The sequence below is a fragment of the Hippoglossus stenolepis genome, chromosome 14 (genome assembly GCF_022539355.2).
Source record: "Hippoglossus stenolepis isolate QCI-W04-F060 chromosome 14, HSTE1.2, whole genome shotgun sequence".
In the NCBI taxonomy this organism is placed as follows: Eukaryota; Metazoa; Chordata; class Actinopteri; order Pleuronectiformes; family Pleuronectidae; genus Hippoglossus; species Hippoglossus stenolepis.
Window position 1 is genome coordinate 7596164 of NC_061496.1, and position 21467 is coordinate 7617630.

General features: G+C 40.8%; 1 protein-coding gene across 1 annotated transcript; it reads left to right on the forward strand.

The window, feature by feature from the left end:
• Nucleotides 1-434: 434 nt before the first annotated feature.
• Nucleotides 435-20601, forward strand: swt1 (SWT1 RNA endoribonuclease homolog). The gene is made up of 18 exons (XM_047343268.1): nt 435-586; nt 859-931; nt 2136-2194; nt 2320-3466; nt 3579-3708; nt 3807-3908; nt 4186-4377; nt 5204-5297; nt 5730-5971; nt 6331-6482; nt 6837-6975; nt 8780-8919; nt 9141-9292; nt 9712-9858; nt 13160-13226; nt 13359-13426; nt 20052-20205; nt 20285-20601. Exons 2-17 carry the CDS (start codon nt 863-865, stop codon nt 20155-20157), a joined length of 3006 nt encoding a protein of 1001 aa, XP_047199224.1. The 5' UTR covers nt 435-586; nt 859-862; the 3' UTR covers nt 20158-20205; nt 20285-20601.
• Nucleotides 20602-21467: the final 866 nt, after the last annotated feature.

Below are 21467 nucleotides of genomic sequence, written 5' to 3' on the forward strand. Positions count from 1 at the left end.
GACGAATCAATTAATAATCAAGCTAGAACCTAACATATGCTCGAGAAGTTGTTTCCTGTGGGAAAGTGTTGAGGGTTTTCTTTGCTCTCAGTGGAACTGGGAAAACTTCTGTCCTGATATAAAACATCAGATAATCAGCGTAACCTTGGGTCTTTCACAGATGGCGTTTGTTTGTGTGAACAGTTTGAGATTCTCACCCCCACCCTCTGACCTCCTCCACGGCTCAGTGAGAGCAGCTTCTCCTCAATGAACCGACACTTACTGTAAACACTTTGTGGATCTTCACCTGCAGAACAAACACGAGAACAAACATGATTTTACACCATGTTGACAAGAGGTTTCTACTCCAGACCGCTGTGAGGCGCCACGGTCGCAACTGGAAGTACATTTTAGACGTAGTAGAAGAAGAAACAAATGCGGAAATGTAGCGGATGTTGACAAATGGAGTAAGAACGACACCGGTAATCTCATGACACTCGTTGTATTTCAGAGATAATGTTCGCGAACAGACTTTAATAAAGATAGTGAGCTCGTCCCGACGCGGATTTCCTGTCGCTGTCCGTCAGCTAGCTTAAATGAGCTAACGGTAGGTGTGCTAATGATGACTTTCTGTGTCCTGTGTTGTGTTGTTGTGTGTCAGTTAGCTTAACTCTTTATATGAGATCGTTTCAGTCTGATATGGATACATTTGTTATTTGTGACACAGCACAGTGTGTTTGTTTGTACCTTAAATGTGTTAACCGCTAGTTTGACTGATTTGAATTGTTCACATCGAGTCACCCATTGTGTTAATGGAGCAAGAGATTGTGGTGTCTTGTTGTGGCTCAGTGTGTTTTATTGTTGTAACCCCCTTCACAGGAAAATGTCTAAAAAGTCCAAAAAGAGGAAGCACAGGAAGTCGTCTTCATCCTCCAGTGAGGAAGATGAGAAGGTGAGGAAGATGACACTTAGTTATCTTTACTATTGTTGATCTGAGCCGTCCGTGTTGATGAAATCCTCTGTTTTGATGTCTTTTTTAATATTAATAATAGTAATAATAATAAATCTTATTTATAGAGCACTTAAAAAAAACTGAGTTTACAAAGTGCTTTGATAGCAAAGCAAGAAAAGTAAATATAAGAGAAATAACAATCAGCAGGCTCTAATGTGACAAGGAGGCCAAACAACCACGTTTAGATGGTCGGACACGAGCTGGTTAAATTCAGATTAAATTAATAAATATAGAGCTATGTCACATGAAAACTTGAACACATAAAAGCAGAGATATGACAGTCAAATAAATAAACAATTAAAATAAAATGTGAAAAGAAAACGATCAATACACAGTAAGAACATGACATCACATGAAAGAAAGTCAATCAAATGATGTAATAGAAGTCACTGACCGAGGGGCCCTGATGGCAAAAGCATAGTCAGCTATAGTTTTCAACCTCGACTTTGGAACAGTGATGATGAACTGTAGCTGCTCCTGTCAGAGAACTGAGGCCAGTTAAACATCGCCACGTGTTCCCCTGCTCATCTTCATCCCTATCTCATCATATTTATACACTTTATTTATTTTTCTCTCTTTTTAACTCCTTATCCTCCTCTGCAGCCTCCTCTGTTTCATGGAGACATACAGTGTAGTGTTATCTAAAACGAAAAATGAAATGCTAATACATGTCTACAGGAATCCTGTTTTTGGTAGGAGCGAAATTAAATACGGGACAAATCAAAGAAAGTCACAACATGAACGCAGTCTATCAACAACCAAGCCAAAAACTCATGGTACCCCGTGAGAAAGTGGTTCAGGAATTTGTTTGCCCTCAATAGTGATGCGAAAACTACTGTCCTGACATTTGTTGAAATAATAAACGTAACCTTGGTGGAATCACAGATAGCGTTTGTTTGTGGGGGCAGGTCGATAACCCGGATTCCCACTCCCACCCACTGATGTCTACTCTTTTATTTTTCATTAAGAGCTTAATTTCCAAAAAGAAAAATGAAATGAAGGTCTAAAAGAATTCTGTGAAAATAAATACCTGACAAATCCAAGAATCTCATAACATAAATGCATAAATGTCCTCAGGATGTATCTTGTACTCACAACAAGCTGTTCACATGATATTTTGTGTTTTATCTTTCCTTTTTTCTAGGCATCCAAAAAACATGGTGTCACCGACAGTTCCAGATGTGTTAAGAGGAGGCAGGAGAGGTCAGAGGTTTTAACAACAATGGCAGTAATGACGAACAATATACTAACTATCGTGAGCATCATTCACCTTTCAAGTTACATGATTGTCACTGACTGTGATATTGCCTGTCTTCTTCTACATGTAGCTGTGCAGCAAAACAGGAAAAGTCTGTTTCTTCTTCAACAAAAGATGATTCCCAAAGCGCCCGCCGGATCAAAACACCCGTCTACAGACTCGCAAAAACAGAGACAACAGACCAGAAACCTGTTAATAAGGGAGAAGAATGCACAAAAACAAAAAGTGTCTCTTTGCCATTCCACAGGGGAAATTGCTCTGATAAAACAAAGGATTATATTTCAGGGAAACATAAAACTGTAAGTGGGAGTAAGACTGTGGAGAGTGGTCCCTCAAAGCCCTCGAGTTCTGACACTTCAGGTCGAGTTTCTCAGAAAACAGAGCGGATCTCTAAAGGCCGCTTATCTGAAACGTCTTCCCGGAGGAGCCCATCAACTTTACAGACTCGAACATGTCCAAGTTCGGTTTCTGCTGAACAGAAGGAACAGAGGCACAATGTACAGAAGAAGAAATGCAGAACTGAGGAACCACCAAGGACTAGAAGGGAGAGCCACACTATGAAGACCAAGGAACCAAGCAGGACCTCCTCTGTCCTCACAGATTATTTACTGCAGAAGAGAAAGGAGCTGGTCAAAAAGATGTACCAACGGCATCAAGAAAATGATTCTAAGGCCGAAAGGAGCCGGTGGACAGAAGCTAAACCTCCATCTGCCTCCAGCACGAATCAGTCCTCCACCACAAATCAGTCCTCCAGCACGAATCAGTCCTCCAGCACAAATCAGTCCTCCGCCTCAGCCAAGCACTCTACCTCAGAGAGAAGCTCAAAGCTGGTGAAGAGTTTCACTTTAATTCCGAGGAGTGTCACATCATTGTCACATAAGACAGCTGGAGCATCATCTGCTCAGCATCAAAAGGATTCTCTCAAACCTACTCTGCCTATCAGTTTTAAGATACCAAAGAAGGTTCAACCAAAACCAGTAGGTCGTACGAGTAACAACAATAATGCCATTTCTGCTAATAGAAATCTCAAACATGGGACCGAGCTTCCAGACTCTGGGGCCAAAGTAACAAACTCCAAGAAGGAGACAGTCCAACAACTTCAGAGCTTTTTCAATGTAACTCAGATCCTTTCATCTGAAGGACAAGATAAGAGGTCTTCCTTGTCTGACCCAATCCAAACTGTATGTGATGCCACCCCGGAGCCGTGGTATGACCAGGTAATGAAAAATATCATTAATCCTGAAGACAACAGGATAAATTACTTCAGTATGTTGTTACAATGGCAGAGAATATGTTCGTGTTTAGTTTTATAAATGTTGTGTTTTGTAGATGCAGGTGGTTGATGAGCTTCATCTTGCCCGTAATGAGAAGAAATTGGAGGTGAATGTAATGCAGAGCTATGGAGAACTGACCTCTATGGACATAGATCCTCAAGAAGAGCAAGCTACAGATCAATACTGTAAGTTTTATGGTATATGTACGTATATATACGTTGTTGACATTTGACATTCAACAACAAAATATTTGAACTAACTTGAACTTTGTGTATTGTCACAGGTAAACAATCCCCTCCACAAGACCTTATCCTGGTTCTGGACACCAACATTCTCCTCAGTCACCTGGATTATGTGAAAAAGATCCAGTCTCTTGGCCTTGGAGGTGTTTAAAATAATCATATGTTTCTTGAGTGGTTTATGGCTGTATTTCCTAAAACGTCATTGAAAATAACACATGAAGTCCTAATACAATGCCCATAGAAGACTGGGGTTGATAACTAGTGACTAGTATAACTAGTAAAATTAAATAAACATATGGCCAAAAAAGTATAAAATCCCATGTCTACATTTTGTAAATATATATTCTCAACCATGATAAAATGTTTTATTTAACATGAAATTATCACCACGTGCTTTCTCTCCTTCTCGTGCTCTGTTAGCCCTGGGCTTCCCTGTTGTCCTGATCCCCTGGGTGGTGCTTCAGGAGCTGGATTCCTTAAAAAGAGGGAGAGGCCTGTCAGGCTCTGTGGCACACCTGGCTACTCCCGCCATCTCGTACATTTACAACACTCTGAAGGGCCGGGAATCGAACCTCTGGGGCCAGTCGATGCAGCAGGCCGCTGAGAGCAGCAGTAAGTGTGGCTTTCAGGAAAGTATTTGGTATTTTCCGTGCTTTGAAAGTAAGGATGGAACCTTAGGGTCAAAGTTTAAGTCTGTCCATGAGCTCATATCAGATTTCTACTGGGAACTGTTGGGACATGATGACTGAAAAATGTCACTCTTGTTTACAAAAGAACAGTATTACAGCGATTTGAGGCAAAACAGTAAACACAAAGTGAGGGTCTGCTTTTTTTTAATAGTTTAAAACATGTCATTTCACCCTTTTGTTCTGTCAGATGTGTTTGCATTAGTTAAAGTTTATATTTTGTCTAATATTGACATCTCTCTTGTTTAAAGTATAGTGTATGTGGTGCGAGAGATTATGGTCAAGCAGTCATTCCTTCATTAGACAGTAGGTGGCACTAGCACTAAGCTGGTCCTCCAGGGTTTACTGTCATAGCATACATTGTGTGCATCTCAAGGGCAGGTTGAACCCAAGCATAAGGTAACCCACTTCTTAGCTGTATGTAAAATTGATCAAACATAAATTTTTCAACATTGGCAGTATAATCTCTTCAGGAAGGAGTGTGCTAAAAGGCTTTAGGAGAACAATTCTTCCTATTCCTAAGTATTTAGGGTCATACAGTCCGTTTTGTGTTTTTTCATTTTTTAATCTTCCTTATCGTCTTTAAAAGAAGAAAAAGACATTCTGTGCTGTTTTGTACAAAGTGATAACGCACTCATCCATGTGCTCTGTGTTGTGAATTAAACATATCTCTCTGTCTTTATATGGACCGTCATGTTTTTCTCTTGTCTCCCTGCTCCTTCCTCTTTGTCTGCGTGACTCCTTGTCCCCAGATGGTCCGATCGCTGAGAATAACGACGACAGAGTTCTGCAGTGCTGCCTGCAATACCAGAGTCTGTACCCAGGGCGTGCTCTCATCCTATGCACGTGAGTATCCCCTCCCCCCTGCTGTGTACTACTGCTGCTGCTGCTGCTGCTGCTGCTGCTGCAGAGTGCGTGTCCTCTGCAAATAATGCACATGCATGTGACAGTGAGTGGGTCGAGCCAGATAGTTCCAGTTGGGATGAGAGAAAGATCGAGCCAGACAGAGTAATTGGGCAAGAATAGATGTGCTGAGCAAGGCATTGTTAGTTGAGGTCAGGATTTTTTTTTAACTCAATAGGAATGGCTGTGGGATTGTTTCACACGCTTTCTCCTTTTCACCTTTTTCTCCATATGCTGTTATTTCCCGACACTGTTATTGTTAATATTAATGAAATACATGAGAAATTAATGAGCAGACATTGGACATTTAGCTGTTATTTGTGATGTCTTAATGTTATATGTGCTACACGACGCTCTCCCTCCTTCCCCCTCTAGTAATGATAAGAACCTGTGCAGTAAATCCATCCTGAGTGGGGTGAAGGCCCTCAGCAAGAATGATTTGGAGGCAGAGGTTGGGAGATCCAGACGCAGCCTTCACCCTCTCCTAAACACCGACACTCCCATGGTGCCTCACACAAGCCCTCAGATCTCCTCATCACCGCTGAGCAGGAGTCACACGCCAGCCCGGCCTCATATTCAAGAGAGAACAGGCCTTTCTGTGGCACCCGTAGTGAAATGTGAGCCCTGGATTAATGTGTTCTTCGTGCAAAACAGGAAATTACTTGGCATACTCCATCATAGTGCAGTAGTTAAGTGTATTGCAGTGTTTTCCTGCTCTCTTTTCCTTCCATTCAAGTCCATCTGTACAAACTGTAAAATTCAGGTGACCGCATCAGCTTACATTAAACCAATCTGTTTTGATGAGCATAAAATAGAAGCAGAAATAAAATGCCATTTTCACCCACGCACACTCAGTTAGTATTAAGCTTAACAGTGCATTTTTGATGAACAGCAATTTGCATTTAAAGGATAGCAATTGCCCTGTATTGTGATGTTTCTATACTGACATGGTGTGGATATATGTGATTGATCACAGATAACCAGCAGCTCGGTGGAGGAGGAGGAGAAGCGAAGGCAAACAGGGACCTCAGCAGATGTGTTTCTGAGCTGGAAGACAGCCTGCGGGAGGTGCTGTCTGATGTGTTGGAGGTGGAGATGAAGGCGGCTTTTGAAGAACTCTGGTTAGAGGTAGCAATTTAGGTTTCGTAATTTCACATTATCTTCGAGAGGATACTTCAATAAATGTCTCTAAATCAGAATTGGGTTCATTTGGCAAATGTGTTCATGCATAAAAGGGAATTGACTCAAGCTTAACAACAGAAGGGGGAAAATAAAAGTAAAAGGGAGAATGGATACATGAAGTATATATATTAGTATATTACAAAGGGTCAAACTGTTTATATAGTTACTTTATATAGTGAGATTTGCATTTTATAATGATGAATGATAAGTTGCATGAATGTAAATTGAACTGTAATATTATTTAAATGAGAATAACTTCATCCTTCCTTTTTGTTTAACTGTGTTTCTTTCTTGTAACAGATCGTTTATCTCAAACCACCGTGGACTCTTCAAGATGTCCTGCAGTGCCTGAAAAAACACTGGATCGCCGTATTTGGGCACATTGTCCCGCGCCGGAAAGAGCAGACTGTTTTAAATCTCATCGAATTTTTCAACTCAGGTCTGTATGTGCAAAATGTTCTTAAATATTTCAGTGGTTTTCAAACACTATGTCCAAAAACAATTTTTGGACTCCTCCGTACCTATTTAATTGTAATTAAAGTGTTTGGTGTTTGTGTTAGAAATCTTGATTCTCCAGCTGACTTTATATGAAACTCTTAATGTGTAAAATAACAGCTTGGAAAATACAGATAATATAGAAAACGGTGGATCATGAGTTCAGGTAGATGTCTGTCTATGTAGGTTACTGTAAATGTAGGTTAGTGTTACTATAAACAGTCTCGTCTGTGTTGGCCATAGTCCAAACACCTGATCGCTCAGCATGAACTTGAACCAACACAGTGTGAACATCAGAACATCAGAACTAATGTAAAAAATTAGGCTGTAACTCAGCAAAGACCGGAACAATCTATTCCATGTTGTTAAGACAGTGACGTCGAGTCAGATCAGAGGGCAGCTCTTCTTTATATCTGTGTTACCATGAGCTGTGACGTCAAATGTGGCTTAGAATGAGCAGTCAATCACTTCTCAATGTGTTAGCCTTTTACATTGTTTTCTGTAGAATAGAAAAAGGCCTGATACCATCTCATACTCTAGATGGAAACATGTGATGCCAGTTTTCTTGGAGGTGATTTGAATCTCTGAACATGAACAACAGAGTTTGAAAAGAGGCAAAAAGCTTCAGGAGTATACAAGTGCAAACAGCCAAGCTTCACTTCCTCATGTTTGTAAATGCAGAGATATTCTTTGTTCCCCTGTAGCAGTTTCCTTAAAGCTGAGGGTTTGTAAGCAGAGTTATTTGTATTAAAAAATCCTGTTGTTAAATAGGTTTAGACTGGTTAAATAAAATGGTTGTTAGATGAAAATGTCTAATATTCACAACATCAGCCTCTGGGGAATGTTTCTATTCCTCATGGGAGAGTGGTGTTGAAATGCTGACTCATCCCTCAGATAAAAGCCTTACTCCAGCATGACGCTGGCTGCCCTGCACCGCGCTGGAACCCTACAGAACTACATACAGAATCAGGTCATCGGTGAAAGCAGGACACTCAAATGTGTGTCAGAGAGATGCTGAGTCGCCCGCTGCAGCAGCTCTTCCTCTGGATCTCATCGCTGGGTCTAATTACATATGCTTACAGTGCTGTGTGCGTGTGTCTCTCTCTGATTCAGGCTTAGTGTGAGCTGGACTGCTTCACCAGTGGCCCAGTGCTTTGTTAGCCATCCAAGAATGTTGATAGCTAAAAACAATAAGATATTTGCCCTTGTTCTGTGTATCCTTGGTTCACGAGCATGATTCTGGATTTCTTGGTACCACGCAGCCTGGCTCAGTGCCAGGACTCACGAGTAGGAGGCGGAGGAGGAAAGGGAGGAAGGAGGGATAAACGCTGTGTGTGTGTGTGAGGATAAGAAGTGCTGGAGTGGAAAAGTACTACATGTGATTTTCTGGTCTCTGTACAGGCTGTGTGTGTGTGTGTGTGTGTGTGTGTGTAGTTGCCTGTAGCTACACTTGTGAGGACAGACCCTTCATAGGCCTCCATAAAACAAGAATTTCTAAGGTTAAGGTAAGGGTAAGCTCTATGAATAGGCATGTAGCTTTCAATGTGACAGATAAAGTGAGGTCACAAGAAATGAATACATACATCTAAGTAGGAAAATACCATGAATGTGAATGACTCGTTTTTAAGTGTCCCTGTCCCTGCTTCTGTTCTTCATCGTAATATTCATCAGTTCTTCTGAGAACGTTACAGTGACATCCATCTTTATGCGTGCCCTATTCCTGACTGCCCATATACATCTGATTTCAGGTAAAACCTTGGACTGTGATGCTACTTTACAAGCACTTCAAGAAGCCAAGGAGCTTGTGAAAGCATTTGGGAAAAGTTCAAGCCTTGTACCCAGCGCCATTTCCATAATGGACAACATTTTCAATAAGCTACAACCTCAGGTCAGTGTTGAGCACATGTGAAGTTTAATTCATGCGATCAGAGCTCAGATGCAATCAGTGCTGTACATTGTGGTATTTTGAGGGAGAGAAATACTAGGAACACACTTCTATGTCCTTTTTTTCATATTTATATATCGTGTCTATACACAGTGAGTCACTTAGAGGAAGTCTCTTCTCCACACTGTCAGATTCTATTTAATATTTTTCGAATGAATTAACAGCCTCATCCGTGTGTGTCGGGGGAACCTCCTGCCTGCGATGTTGTCATGAATGACGACGACGATGAAGACGGACAAGTCGTGTCTGCTCAGGTCACTCATCAGGAAGTGTGGGCCCTGTTTGAGAACATCTGGTGGAACGTGTATCAGGAAAGGTGAGTGCAATGGGGATTTTTATGCTTCTGCCGGCGACAGTGGGGGGGGGTCAAAGGTCAAAGGTCAATGTGACCTTATGATTATGATTTGTGTAACTACTGCAGACAACAGTTTGTGCTCATGTCTTTTTACAAATTTTTACTGATTTGCATAGATCATCATTATTATCATTCACATGTTGTTCTCTCCTGATGCAAGAGGACACTGATAACAACAGTTGACAGTAAACAAGTAAACAACAAAAGACCTGTTGAAAAATTAACCAGACTCCATCCCCGTAATTATAATTACAATAAACGGTTACGTGACATAATGAGTAGGAACAAAAGCGACACTTTGAAGGTTGTTTGTTTTGATACGTGTGGGGGGGTTCCCACTCATCGACCTAACGAGGTCATTATTTTCTGTCATGTTTCAGCTTGGAAGTGTTCAAAGCGCTGGGCTTTGACCCTCACACCATGCAGAGTGTCCGGCCAGCGGGGGGGCCTCCGCCACCACAGGACGCCTTGGCTTGTTTGCACAAACTGTCCAACATGGTGTCACAGCTGCTTCAGGCCTTCAGCAGGTATCTCAGCTGCCTCTTATCGCTGCTTTCAGCCCAAACACTCAGCTCCTCTGCCTGTCTGCCACAATAGTGTCAGCTTTATATTGCCTCGTCTCTTACAGTTGATCATTTGAGTTCAAGCTGGGACAAGACAAGGGACATTTTGTGCTATAGCTCTCATTTGAGAATATACAAAACTTTAACTTAATGGTCATAGTGAGTGTTTATGGAGCCTGGATCATAAAACATTGTCTATATAAAGGGATTTTTGTTGTTATGGTCAATTTGACCTTTCGTGTCAATGACTCTGAGGGCTTCTTTTTTAACACCTTCCAAAGCGATTCTGTTTGTCGTTATAGAGAGAGACGCCCTCACTCATCCATCTTCACTAAACACTAAAACTATCCTTTCACAGACATCGGTATCTGTTTCTATGTGATTATGAAAACTTTCTTTTTACAGAATAATCCCCTTACATATCTGTGAGGGGATGGTGAGGTGAGGGGTAGTCAGCTGCAACATGCAACTTCACCACTAGATGTCACTAAATACTACACACTGAACCTTTAATGGTTAAATTGAAAATTATCATAAGAATTCGTTAACAACATCTTAAGAATCATTGCCATTTCTTGAATTTATATATATATATATATATATATATATATATATCGTTATTGGTCCTCAGTGGGGTTCTAGGTGTGTCTCACCTTTGTCTTTTCAGTCAGTCCCCCTAACAAGCCCCTTCAAACCGTCCTTGATCTGTCCTTAACCAACCTTCTCCTTCCTCTGTCCTGGTTACGTGTGTGCATGTCGTGTTGTATGACCTCACAGCTCTCAGACCCTACTTGGCATGCAGTGTTGGTCTTTCTGTAATCTGCTTGACCTTAGCTCTGCCTTATCACCTTTCCATGACGCAACAGGCAGCCCGATACACTGAAGCAGTGGTTGTGTTCATTTCTGTTCAGTTTATTCTTTGGCTTGCAGCACAGGTTTGCAGTCAAGGTCCTTCAGAAGGTGTTTTAACATGTCACAGTAGGAAAAGTATAATTGTAAATAATGAATATCATTCATGGTTTGATCTTCTTTACCTGCTTCAGTTCTGGTGTTCTAGTCTGCACGGTAGACTGTATATTAGGATGGACACTAATACAGCTCCACAAAAGTGAAGCCAAAGTGCCTTGATCTTCCCCTAGTGGCTGGTTGCAATATCTCTGCCTCCTCCATGTTTGCAGACTGGACATGGTCCGAACAAAAAGTGCTCATCAAATACATTTTTTTTATTCAATGATAGTTTCAGTCATTTTAGATATTTCTTATTTTTATTGTTGTGATGTCTCTCTTCCACTGTTGCACAACCCCCACCTCTCCTTCTCTATCACACACATATGAAATATCAAAACAACTCTCACACCGACACAAGGTCCAGTCAGAGTCAGCATCATTCAGGATTTACTGTGACATTTTGTATCTCTTTGAGGGTCGGGGATCCATCCAAAGGGCAAAGTGTGTCCTGATATCCCACTGTTTCATCCACGTGTCACTCTGAACTCATTCTCACTGTCGGTCTACAAAACCAGTAAAGAGACTTTTCAATTAATTGTGATATGCTCCTGAAAATAACCTCAATAAGGTAATTGAATTTAAAAAACAAATTGAGATGTCTTTATTTAGGTTTTAGTTTCTTAAGGCAAAACCTAATCACTGGCTGATCATTGGAGAAGTCCCCTCATCAGTGCTGCTGACCTCCATCATCCTAGCTTGATAGTTTACAGTTTAACCATAAACTTTATATTAAATAACTATAGATGAAAAGAAAACACAAATATAACCAAATATATAGAATATAAACGTTTTTATTCTGCAGAATTCATTACAGTAGATATTGGCAGACATAAATGCAGATACTGATATCTGTCTGTGAAAGGCTCGAATCTGAATCTGCTTCATACAGGAAACATCTTATCTTGCAGAATCTGTACAAACAAATACAAATGTTTAGAACTGTTTTTCTTTTTTAGAATAACAGAGGAACAAAAATGCAACATTGTGTGTCGTGTTCTCAGCTCAGTGGATAAAAAAAGAACAGATAGAAAACCGGCCTCTCAGATCATAAGGTACTAAACTCCAAAGTGTCCCAAGTGCCTTTTATTACCACTGTGATGTACTTGGCCTCTATAGCTGCTTGAACACGGCTTTTCGTATCCAGTATCTGAGTAGCATGGTGGCATTTAGCAGATTTCAGGCGACGTTCAGTGACCGTACACCTGTAGTTGCTTTAGTGGGGTCTTTGTGTGAAGTTAATCAGTCTGAGAAGAAACAGCGAGTGTCCTCAAAACCTCAATCAGTCATTTGTGAGGGGGAAAATGTTCAAATCACAATCAAGACCTAAATCTCCTGAAGGTGCAGATGTCTGCTCTTCAAAAACAACTTTGTCACAGCTGCGTCCGTGTGGAATTGTTCTGCGACGTTAATACTCTGGGTTTATCTCCCCTTTGTTTGGCTTCAGGAAAATATAGATTCTTACAATCTAAATTATAACATTATAAATACTATTTCTAAATAACAGTCACTGTGCTCACGCTGCCTCACAATATAAACATAGCTAGTGTGTTCGATCCCTGTCCATCTTTGGAATAAGCTTTTTGCTTCCATGCTTCCTTCGTCTCTCTCTGCAGGAAACCCTGGTTCGCTGTGTTTACTTCATGTCTTTGCACTCATCTGTGCACATGCCTGTGTGTATTGGGCTTCTCGAACACTGTTGCCTAGGAGACAGCCAGACTAATTTTCACGTGTTTGGGCAGAGCTATGACTCATCTCCCTCCGTATCCCTCTCACTCATTTTTCTCATTCCATGGATGTTGGTATGGATAATTTAGGACTCTACTCAAACGGCCATTTTCTCTTCCTCATCTTCCCTGCATGACTTTCATTACGTTCTCTCTTTATGTCCGTTTCTGTGTTTTTCTCCACTCTCTTACTGTATGTAGTCACTGACTGTGATGTGTGTGTGCGTGTGTTTGTGGATGAATTGCCTCATCATTAAAAGGATAAATAAAACCTTTATTAGTTATGCACTCCCGTTGTTTGCAGATTTCAGTGTATTCAGACTTGCATTTATCAGGAAAGTAATTCTGAAAAGAACTCATTGATAATTCATTATGGCCAAACGTAATAAGTCCCATTTCCCTGAGCTAAATTTGCTATTTGAATCTTAATTCTTGTGGAAAAAAGAAATCAGTCTCACATAGTCGACGATTAAAATGTTTTAGCTTCACCTGAAAGTGAGAATATTTCTAAAATGCGTTTTTTTGTTCTTCAGTTTGTTGTCCTCGGCCCCTAGTTTGGAGAAAGTCCAGACACTGCTCAGCATCATCCACTTTCACAAGGTTGGCACATCAGTCATTATCAAACAGTTAGATATGCTTTTAATCAAGGCCATTGGACATTACCCCCCCCCCCCTGCAGTGGTCTTTGTTATGTTGAGCTCACCTTGATGTGTGCAATGCATTGTGTTTTAGGTTGTTAACGTGGACTCCAGATTGACGCCTGCAGACCTACTTGATTGTTTCTCACAACAAGAGTACAGGTAGGACGGACACACACACACACACACACACACACACACACACACACACACACACACACACACACTGCGCGCGCACACGACTCCACTTTAAAATTCAATTGATATAGAGCTCACATTTAAATGACCCGTGTTTCTCAGGTAAATTGTGACCCAGTTGACACAGTGTGTACAGCTGAAATTACACCAGTCTCTTTGATGGTTATAACAGCAGGACAAGGACATTTCAGGACAATTCTATGATACGTTTCAGCCTTGACTTGACATGTCCCCCTGAGTCTGATGTATTGATTTCACAGCACATTTCTTCTGACCACATATCCCACTCAGACATTGTCAAGTTGTCTTTGTCGCAGCGTGCCCGGGCTTGTTTCTCCACAGTCACAGCCTCTGGAACACGACACCCTCCTACAGCACATCCCCTGCAGAGTTCACACATTGTTAGTGGCCAAGCCAACACTTCCAAACAATTCAATCACTGACCATTAACATATTACCTTGACGGAGTGAGCCACAGGGATTTGAACCTTAATAATGTAACAGGCAGAGCACAGTAATCACCGTGTTGTTATTTCATGGGACTGCATTGTTCCCATGCAGTAATCACAAATCTGTCTGTCGCTCTCTTCAGCCATTAAAACATAATCACACACCTAACCTCGGAGGAGGAAGATTTATCTGTTGAGTTGATGTTAGTAGTGCTGTAGGATTTAGGAGGTAGAGTGAAGGAGACATGTTTGTTAAGTAAGCAGCTGACTGTATTTGAACACTGGAGATTAAACAGTGCTTCTACGTGGACCCTGATAAACTCTCCTAAAGTAAAGAAAGTGCTGATTTGCAATGAAGAGCCAAGATCACAGCCTCAATGAGTTAATGTCACTTCAGTGGCTTATATATTTTAAATAGTTATATCATAAACAGCTATATATCATTATGTGAAATATAGAAGTATCTTTTAAATAAACTGCCTCAAAATGCCTAAAATGATCTTGAATAATATTGGATTATGCATTTCATTTAATAAAAATGCTACCTAAAATGAAATTAACATTTTATAAAGCTGCATTAATTTTATTCTTGCTTTATTTTTTTTATGTATTTCCTTGGAACAAAACTACCAAACAAATCCAACATGGAACCAATAACCACTAATGCAAACGGTGCAGCCTGGACACGTTTGGTCGTTGCACACCCAGTTTGTCGTGTTGTGTCACGATGCTTGTTCATTTGGGACACGGGGGCTAAGATGGTGTTACATTATTATTGTGTGCACAGTTCAGTTGAATGTTCATGTTGGACATAAATACATTTTCCTGCAGCTATAAGTGTCTTAGAAAGACTTAAATATAACTGAAATCCGCAGAAGACCTGTTATCTTTGGTCTTAAGATTAAATATGAACACCTGTTATCCGCCTCATCCTGTGTATTTTTGGCAGCGTTTTGTCACCCTATATATATACATGGTTCAACTTGTGCTTAAGCTCCAGTTTCGAGTAGAGCTGTGTCACTGACACTAACTGACAGCATATGTTGTTTGAATGATAGAATATGTTTTATTTGTGGTACTGAAACTTATGTTGAATATGATTGTTAGTTGAATAATCAACAAATTAATCATTGATCAAGGAAAAAGCATAAAAAAATGCAGATTCCAGTTTCTCAAATGTAATGTTTTGGTGTTTTTTCTGTGATTTAAATCAACATAAACAACATAATTATTAAATATCTTTGGACTCTTGGTTAAATTTCACTCAAATGTTTGTTAGATTGACTAATAAATCTGACATTTCTGTACGGAAATGCCAAACTAGGTTAGAGATGACATAGAAACTATGTCACATTACAGGTTATTTACCAGGAAGCACTGACAAGTCAAAGGTGCAGAATAAGACAAAGGGATCTTGATATCAGTGTTGGTGATATATGTGATATATTTCAAAGAACAATTACATCAATAAAAGGATTAAAATAAACATTAACGATATTTGTCACCATCTAAAGCTTCTGCTTTTATTTCTATATGTCTTAAGCTGCGGGAAAAGTGAAATGAAATGTTATATCCATAGTTTGTAACAACACAGGAGCAGTTAACACATTGAGGGACCAAAAGTCCGTCGTTCCTGGTTCTTCATGTTGTGGCTGTGGAGCTAGTGCAGCCGTATCTATGAGCGCAGGTTGAACCCAGTAATAACCATGGAAACAAGCCACAGCTACACGTATTGAACAGATGATTTTCTTTAGACAGATGATGTTTCCTGGTCGTTGTGTGACGACTGTCAGAAGCTGTTTCTGATGATTCCATAACCTCAGCATAGGAAATATTGACTTTCTCAATCAGTCGAGATGATTTAAAACCCTTTCAGTCAATTATTGCTTCATTGATCACTTCAAATAAATAACTCTGATGTCTGATCTTTACATAACCGGCAGCGTTATCTCTGTGTATTTCAGAGAAGCTCTTTCTTGTCGTGAACAATGACATGAAGCCAAATGAAACCAAAGGTTGATTTGGTATTAAAGACAACATCTGCCACTGTGTCACTTGGTGGAAGAGCTTTGCCGGCACTTAGCTTTCACGTCATCCCGGCTTTTGTTACAAGGGCCGACCGCTGATAGATATAGTTAAGCTGCCCGTGTTGTGATGGTAAATATTTGATTGGTTACATTCACTGTGACGAGATCTGGGCCTTTACTTGGCGAGCGCATTATCCACAGTGTTAAATATTTGATTCTGTGCTCGGTGCGGTGGCATGATGTCATACGTTATATAAAGCCTCGGGGAGGCCGGTCCCTGGATCCGGCTCCGTCACTGACGGGCACGAACAGCACAAACAGGCCTCGACAACAGAGAAGCTCTCACAGGAGTTTTGTGGGGTTTCAGAAATGTCATTAAAATTATTATAAATACCTACATTTGTTTTATAGGAACCATTTGTTTACAGACTTTTTGTACTGCATTTAAAATGATTTCGTACATTGAGAGACTGAGCTTGTTTTTGTGATAACATTTTTATTTAAGAAAAAAAAAAAGGAGATTACAAACAGATACACAAATAATTAAAGAAAAATTGACTAAGGAAAAAATGGAATGCAAAAAGCCCAGCATTGACACCCCCACAAAATTTTTGATATTTCTGTTGATTTCTCAGATAATAATTCATGGATCTTGATGGAAAATACTCTGAACGTAAGGGGCCTGTTGGGCCTCAGCAGGATTATGTGCTCTCCTAAATGCTATTCTACTTTTGACTGTGTATTTTTTTTAAGTGAGTGGGAGGCACAAAACAACACAAATTAGTTTTCGAGTGTCTGTGTTTCTCAGCCTAGTTTTTGCTTTCTGCTTGAATAGATCCAGGTCGACTGGGAGTATTTCAGCATGAGCATCCATGCATCTCCCTCTACCGGCCTGTGCTTGTGATTTCTGTGCACGTACGATGCTCTAATTGTCTGTGATTTTCCTGGTGTTGATCTGTGTCTGTGCTCAGCTCATAATATGATGATTTGCAGCACCTGCGCTGACGTCTCCCGTCTTTTAAACGTCCCCCATCTCAGACGAGTTCACATTAGATCACATCTCTCTTCACATTGTTCAGTGTATGTTTGAATGGAAGCTCACATCCCGGTTGCATCAGTGTTTAACTCGCATGTTGCTTCTTACGTAATTCATTGACTCTTTGACAAACAGCGTTAAACATCAGCTACTCGTCCTTTTGCAGTCGCCTCTGGCAGTGTTGTCTTTTATCTTAATATTTACTCTGTAGTTTAACTCAGTCAAATTTAATGACCTGCTGTTATATACATGAAGGGAACACCACACACTTCCAGCGAGGAAAACCTGGAGCCTTAACATTAATTGATTTTTTTTTTATTCAAACGCTGAAGAGACACTGTTTTACGTTTCATAAGACGGATCATTCACTCTTACTTGTTCCTCACTGAGTCAGTGCTTCTATCTTCACATATTAAATGAAAAATGGATTATAGCCACATATAGAAGCTGTTGCGCCATAATATGGCTGCAGTCTAAAAGTGTTTCATCTCTCACTGCTGCACCAGAAGCCCTCGCACGTCTTTGTTCATCAAACGTTTCATAAGCAAACCCTGTGCTCCCTTGTTAGCGTTGAGACCTTTCTGCCAGACGGAGTCAGACTTTCAAGGTCAGCGACTCGCTTTCAAGTGAACGTGGAAAGAAAGACTTTTAAAGAGAACTTGGTTTAACTTCCTGTAAGATCTCTCTCTGTGCAGAGGGAAAGAGAAACGCTCTTCCTACTTATAGGCAAGATCTGTATTTTTATTTGAAGGGAATTATTAAAAATAAACTTCAAGTGCAAGAGAACAACCAGAAATAGATTTAAATAGAAATAGAACAAACCAGTTTTGTTTCTCCCTTCACAAACACTGACCCTCCTGCGCATCCTGCTACTGTCAACCCTCTTTTCCTCTTCGAACTGATGCAGAGCATGGTGGAGATGAAGAGTTGGTCGCCGTGGTGATCATCCAGGCGTCTGTGGCAGAATCTTGGGGGGGAAAGTGAATCCAACTGAAGGTTTTCTAATCAACAAGAACAACATGGGTTATGTCAGCGTGTCACGTGCTCCTGTGTTCTATGTGCAAATCGTTACTCGTCTTCTGAGGATCTCCATTAACTACCTGTCAAGCACATATAGGCTGTTACACAACACACACACACAATCAGCCGCTCTGCCTCTTTGTGTATAGGTTGTTGATCTGGGTCAGTGACTCTGTGCTGAATTCTTGTGCGTCACCGAGTTTGTGTGATTGCTGTCAGACGTGCTTCAGACATACAAGACTTAGATTTGTGAGGTCCAGCGTTTGAGAGGCGGCCTTTCAAACAGACTATGGAGCAATAGAAAATCAGATCAGCTGTGACGGACCCAACACATCCAGTGGGTAACACAAGCTGCTGTTTGCACAGGTTATGAAAACACACAGCTGCGTACTGGGATGAAGACAGGGGAAAGTGAATGGGTAGAAGAAGTGCGGGTGAAAAACAGGGGGGCGTCGACAGAGAGCGGATTCTGTTCTCTCTCTCCTCCCTGGAGTTACATAATGTTCCAATGGAAACAAAGAGGAGAAGGAAACAAAACAAGCAACAAGCTCCCTCAGTGTCTCCGCTGCTAAGCAGCCGTTGCCAAGGCTTCGGCAGCCAAGTGCATGTGTCTGTGCTCCCAGAGAGACGTTCTGTGTCGTGGTGTTTTTCTGGTGAATGCGTGCATGTATACGGAACCAGAAAAAAATGTAATTCAGCTGCAGAGAAGTCCGCGTAAATTGCTGACAGGGGAATGTGGGTCTTCTGGAAGCCGCTGCTCACACAGAAGCTCTTTTGTCCGTCCGAACATTCTGTGCCGAACACGGTCAGCACATAGAAAGTTCCCTCAGAGCGACAGAGATGTCTGCGGAGAGCAGTTCGGCTTCATCCGGATCCTGCGAGATAAAGTTCTGAAGCTCTCCAGCTGATTAGGAATCAAATGTTTTGCTGCCTATGCAAAGGGATTCAGATATTACACAAAGCAAATACTGAGCTAGACATTACTTCATCAATAAAAACCCAATCGGCCCCTTAAATTCACACACTCAGAGATATCAGTTCCCCAAATGGGGCTGATTGTTTTCATCAAGACACTTGAATTCTTGATAATGCTGGAAATATTAATGAAAAACATAAAGTTAAAGAAAGATCCTGACCCATACTGCTTCCACCATGGTTTGTGGTATTGTGTTCTGTTGTTTTTGTGTAATCTTGTTAAAAACAGACTTACAAACGAACCTCCTTGGCAGAGGTGATAAAACCACGTCCCTCACACGACTGATCTCTGTACTGGAGGATTTCTGCCAAACTGTGTTGTAACGTTCATCTCGTCATAGAAGAACAAACACTAAATAGACTGGAGGGGAACTTTATGAAATGGAGCAATTTGTTTTTTGTCATCTACTTTGTGAATATTCTTAAAACTGGATAAACATCCCAGCAGCTGAAATGTAGATGTGATGTAAAACTTTAGCATTTGTTGTCATGAGATTCTGAAGTTTAATAAAATATAAGAGCAAACACAACAAGTCAGGTCTGATGGTGATAAAAGAAAAACTTTATAGAGAAGATTGATGATATAAAAGAGAAGTGTTGTGTTTGTCGAGCTTGAGAAACCATTGGAGGATGTTGTCTAATTGTTCTTACTCTTCTTATCGTTCTAACCACCAGTGTGACTCTGCTCAGATATCACAGTACACACAGATCTTTCTCCTCTCAGCTCCGCCGGTGGAACCCGTTCAGTCCGTCTGGTTTAGTTTTGGTTTGGTTCTCACTCATCAGGGGAACTGTTGGGTTCCTCTGTACGTTCTCTGCTTCCCTCTATACGATCCCTCCTGCTGCCTCCTGGACACGGAGCTCCTAACCCTAACCCAACCCCCCTTGGTCCAGATCCAAGCCCAAATTAAAGGGCTTCTTTAAAGACATGACATGATGAATTCATTTCCTAGGTTTTGTGTAATACTGCTGACAAACAAATGAACAGGGCTGACAAGCTGATTGATAAAATGTGTTTTTGTTTTGTCTGTTGTGTTGAATCTAACAAATATAATACATTTACCCCCCCGCTGTGTTCTCAGGGAGAAGCTGAGGGTCGGAGGGACGCAGCTACAGGGTCTCCACGAGGCCCTCGACCGTTGTGCAGGGGCCACAGGTCACAACCTCTCCTTCACCACGTCGCCCTGAACAGACTCGAGTCAGGACGTCGGCCTTGAATAACTGATAGGACAAACTGTGAGTTAAAGGGACGTTTGCTTTTATGGTGCCTCCTGGTGTTTTAAAAAAAATAATTTATAAACTTGTGTTATTCCAGAGACAACACTGTTCTCCTCCCCTGATTGAATGGATGACTGTGGCTGCTCTGAATTGATGTGAAGGGTAAATCATATGTTAAATGGGTCTGGTTTGTTTTGTATCCGGCTGTTTTCAATGTTTTCTCAGGTTCATTTAGATATTACATACATACTAAATGAAGCAACGCTGTACAGTTACATCCTCGTTATTTTTTTTATTTTCAGCTTTCGGTTTCTGTCAATGTTTCCAAGAAGAAGTGTAAATTATTTGAGAACAAAATATATTTTAAGTAAGAGTTTTATGTTTACAACAAGAAATTAAAAAGCTTTGAAGCACTGTCTTGTGAGAAACGTTTTTTTAATCATCTAATCTCCAGATGTATTCAGGCCTCAGTAACTTAATCTGGGCAGTTTTTAGGAGATGCTCACCTGACTAGTACTGTGTGTGTGTGTGTGTGTGTCTGTTTGCATGTGTGTGTGGTGACTAAAGGGATTAGAGTGACGGCAGCAGACAGGTTGAGATTACACCAGCTGCTGCTGCTCTGACACACGTTGAGGCTGAAGCATCAGACGTCACGCAGCAGGAAGTGGAAGGGGGGGGGAGCGGCAGGTGGAGGGATAATGAGAACTGATGATCTGGATTCACTGAACTTCCTGTCTCGTCACTTCACTGCAGACAGTGAGTCAGTGAACTGTCGGTTAGAAGGTTGAACTCTTTTACTTTGTGTTGCATCTCGAGCTTCATGTGTTTTCTACTGTTGTATAAATAATCTCCTTTAAAAGTTGAAAAGACATATACCACTGATCCAAAGGGAACCTGCCTCTCATGTGATGCTGTACAATCAAGAGCCTCGTTAATGAGAAACTAAAAGTATCCTGGGTTGTTGAGACGGACGTTTCCATGGAGGAGGAATCTCCTTTTGTCTGAATATTTTAGTTTAGTTTACACAACATAAACACAACAATGTAACGTTAAAAGTGGGTGTGGGGTGTAGTAGAAATCAGTAATGGCTTATTCATATAAGCCAAATCCAACTGATTTACAAAAAAAATGTAAAACATACTGTACAAAATCACCAATAGATTAGTGATTGTAAAATGTTAAACTTGTGCACCAGTTTGGAACAAAAATAGGGTTTCCTGTGTTGGTTGTAAATTGTGATATATATATAAACAGATCTAGAATGGCTGAGTACGTAACTG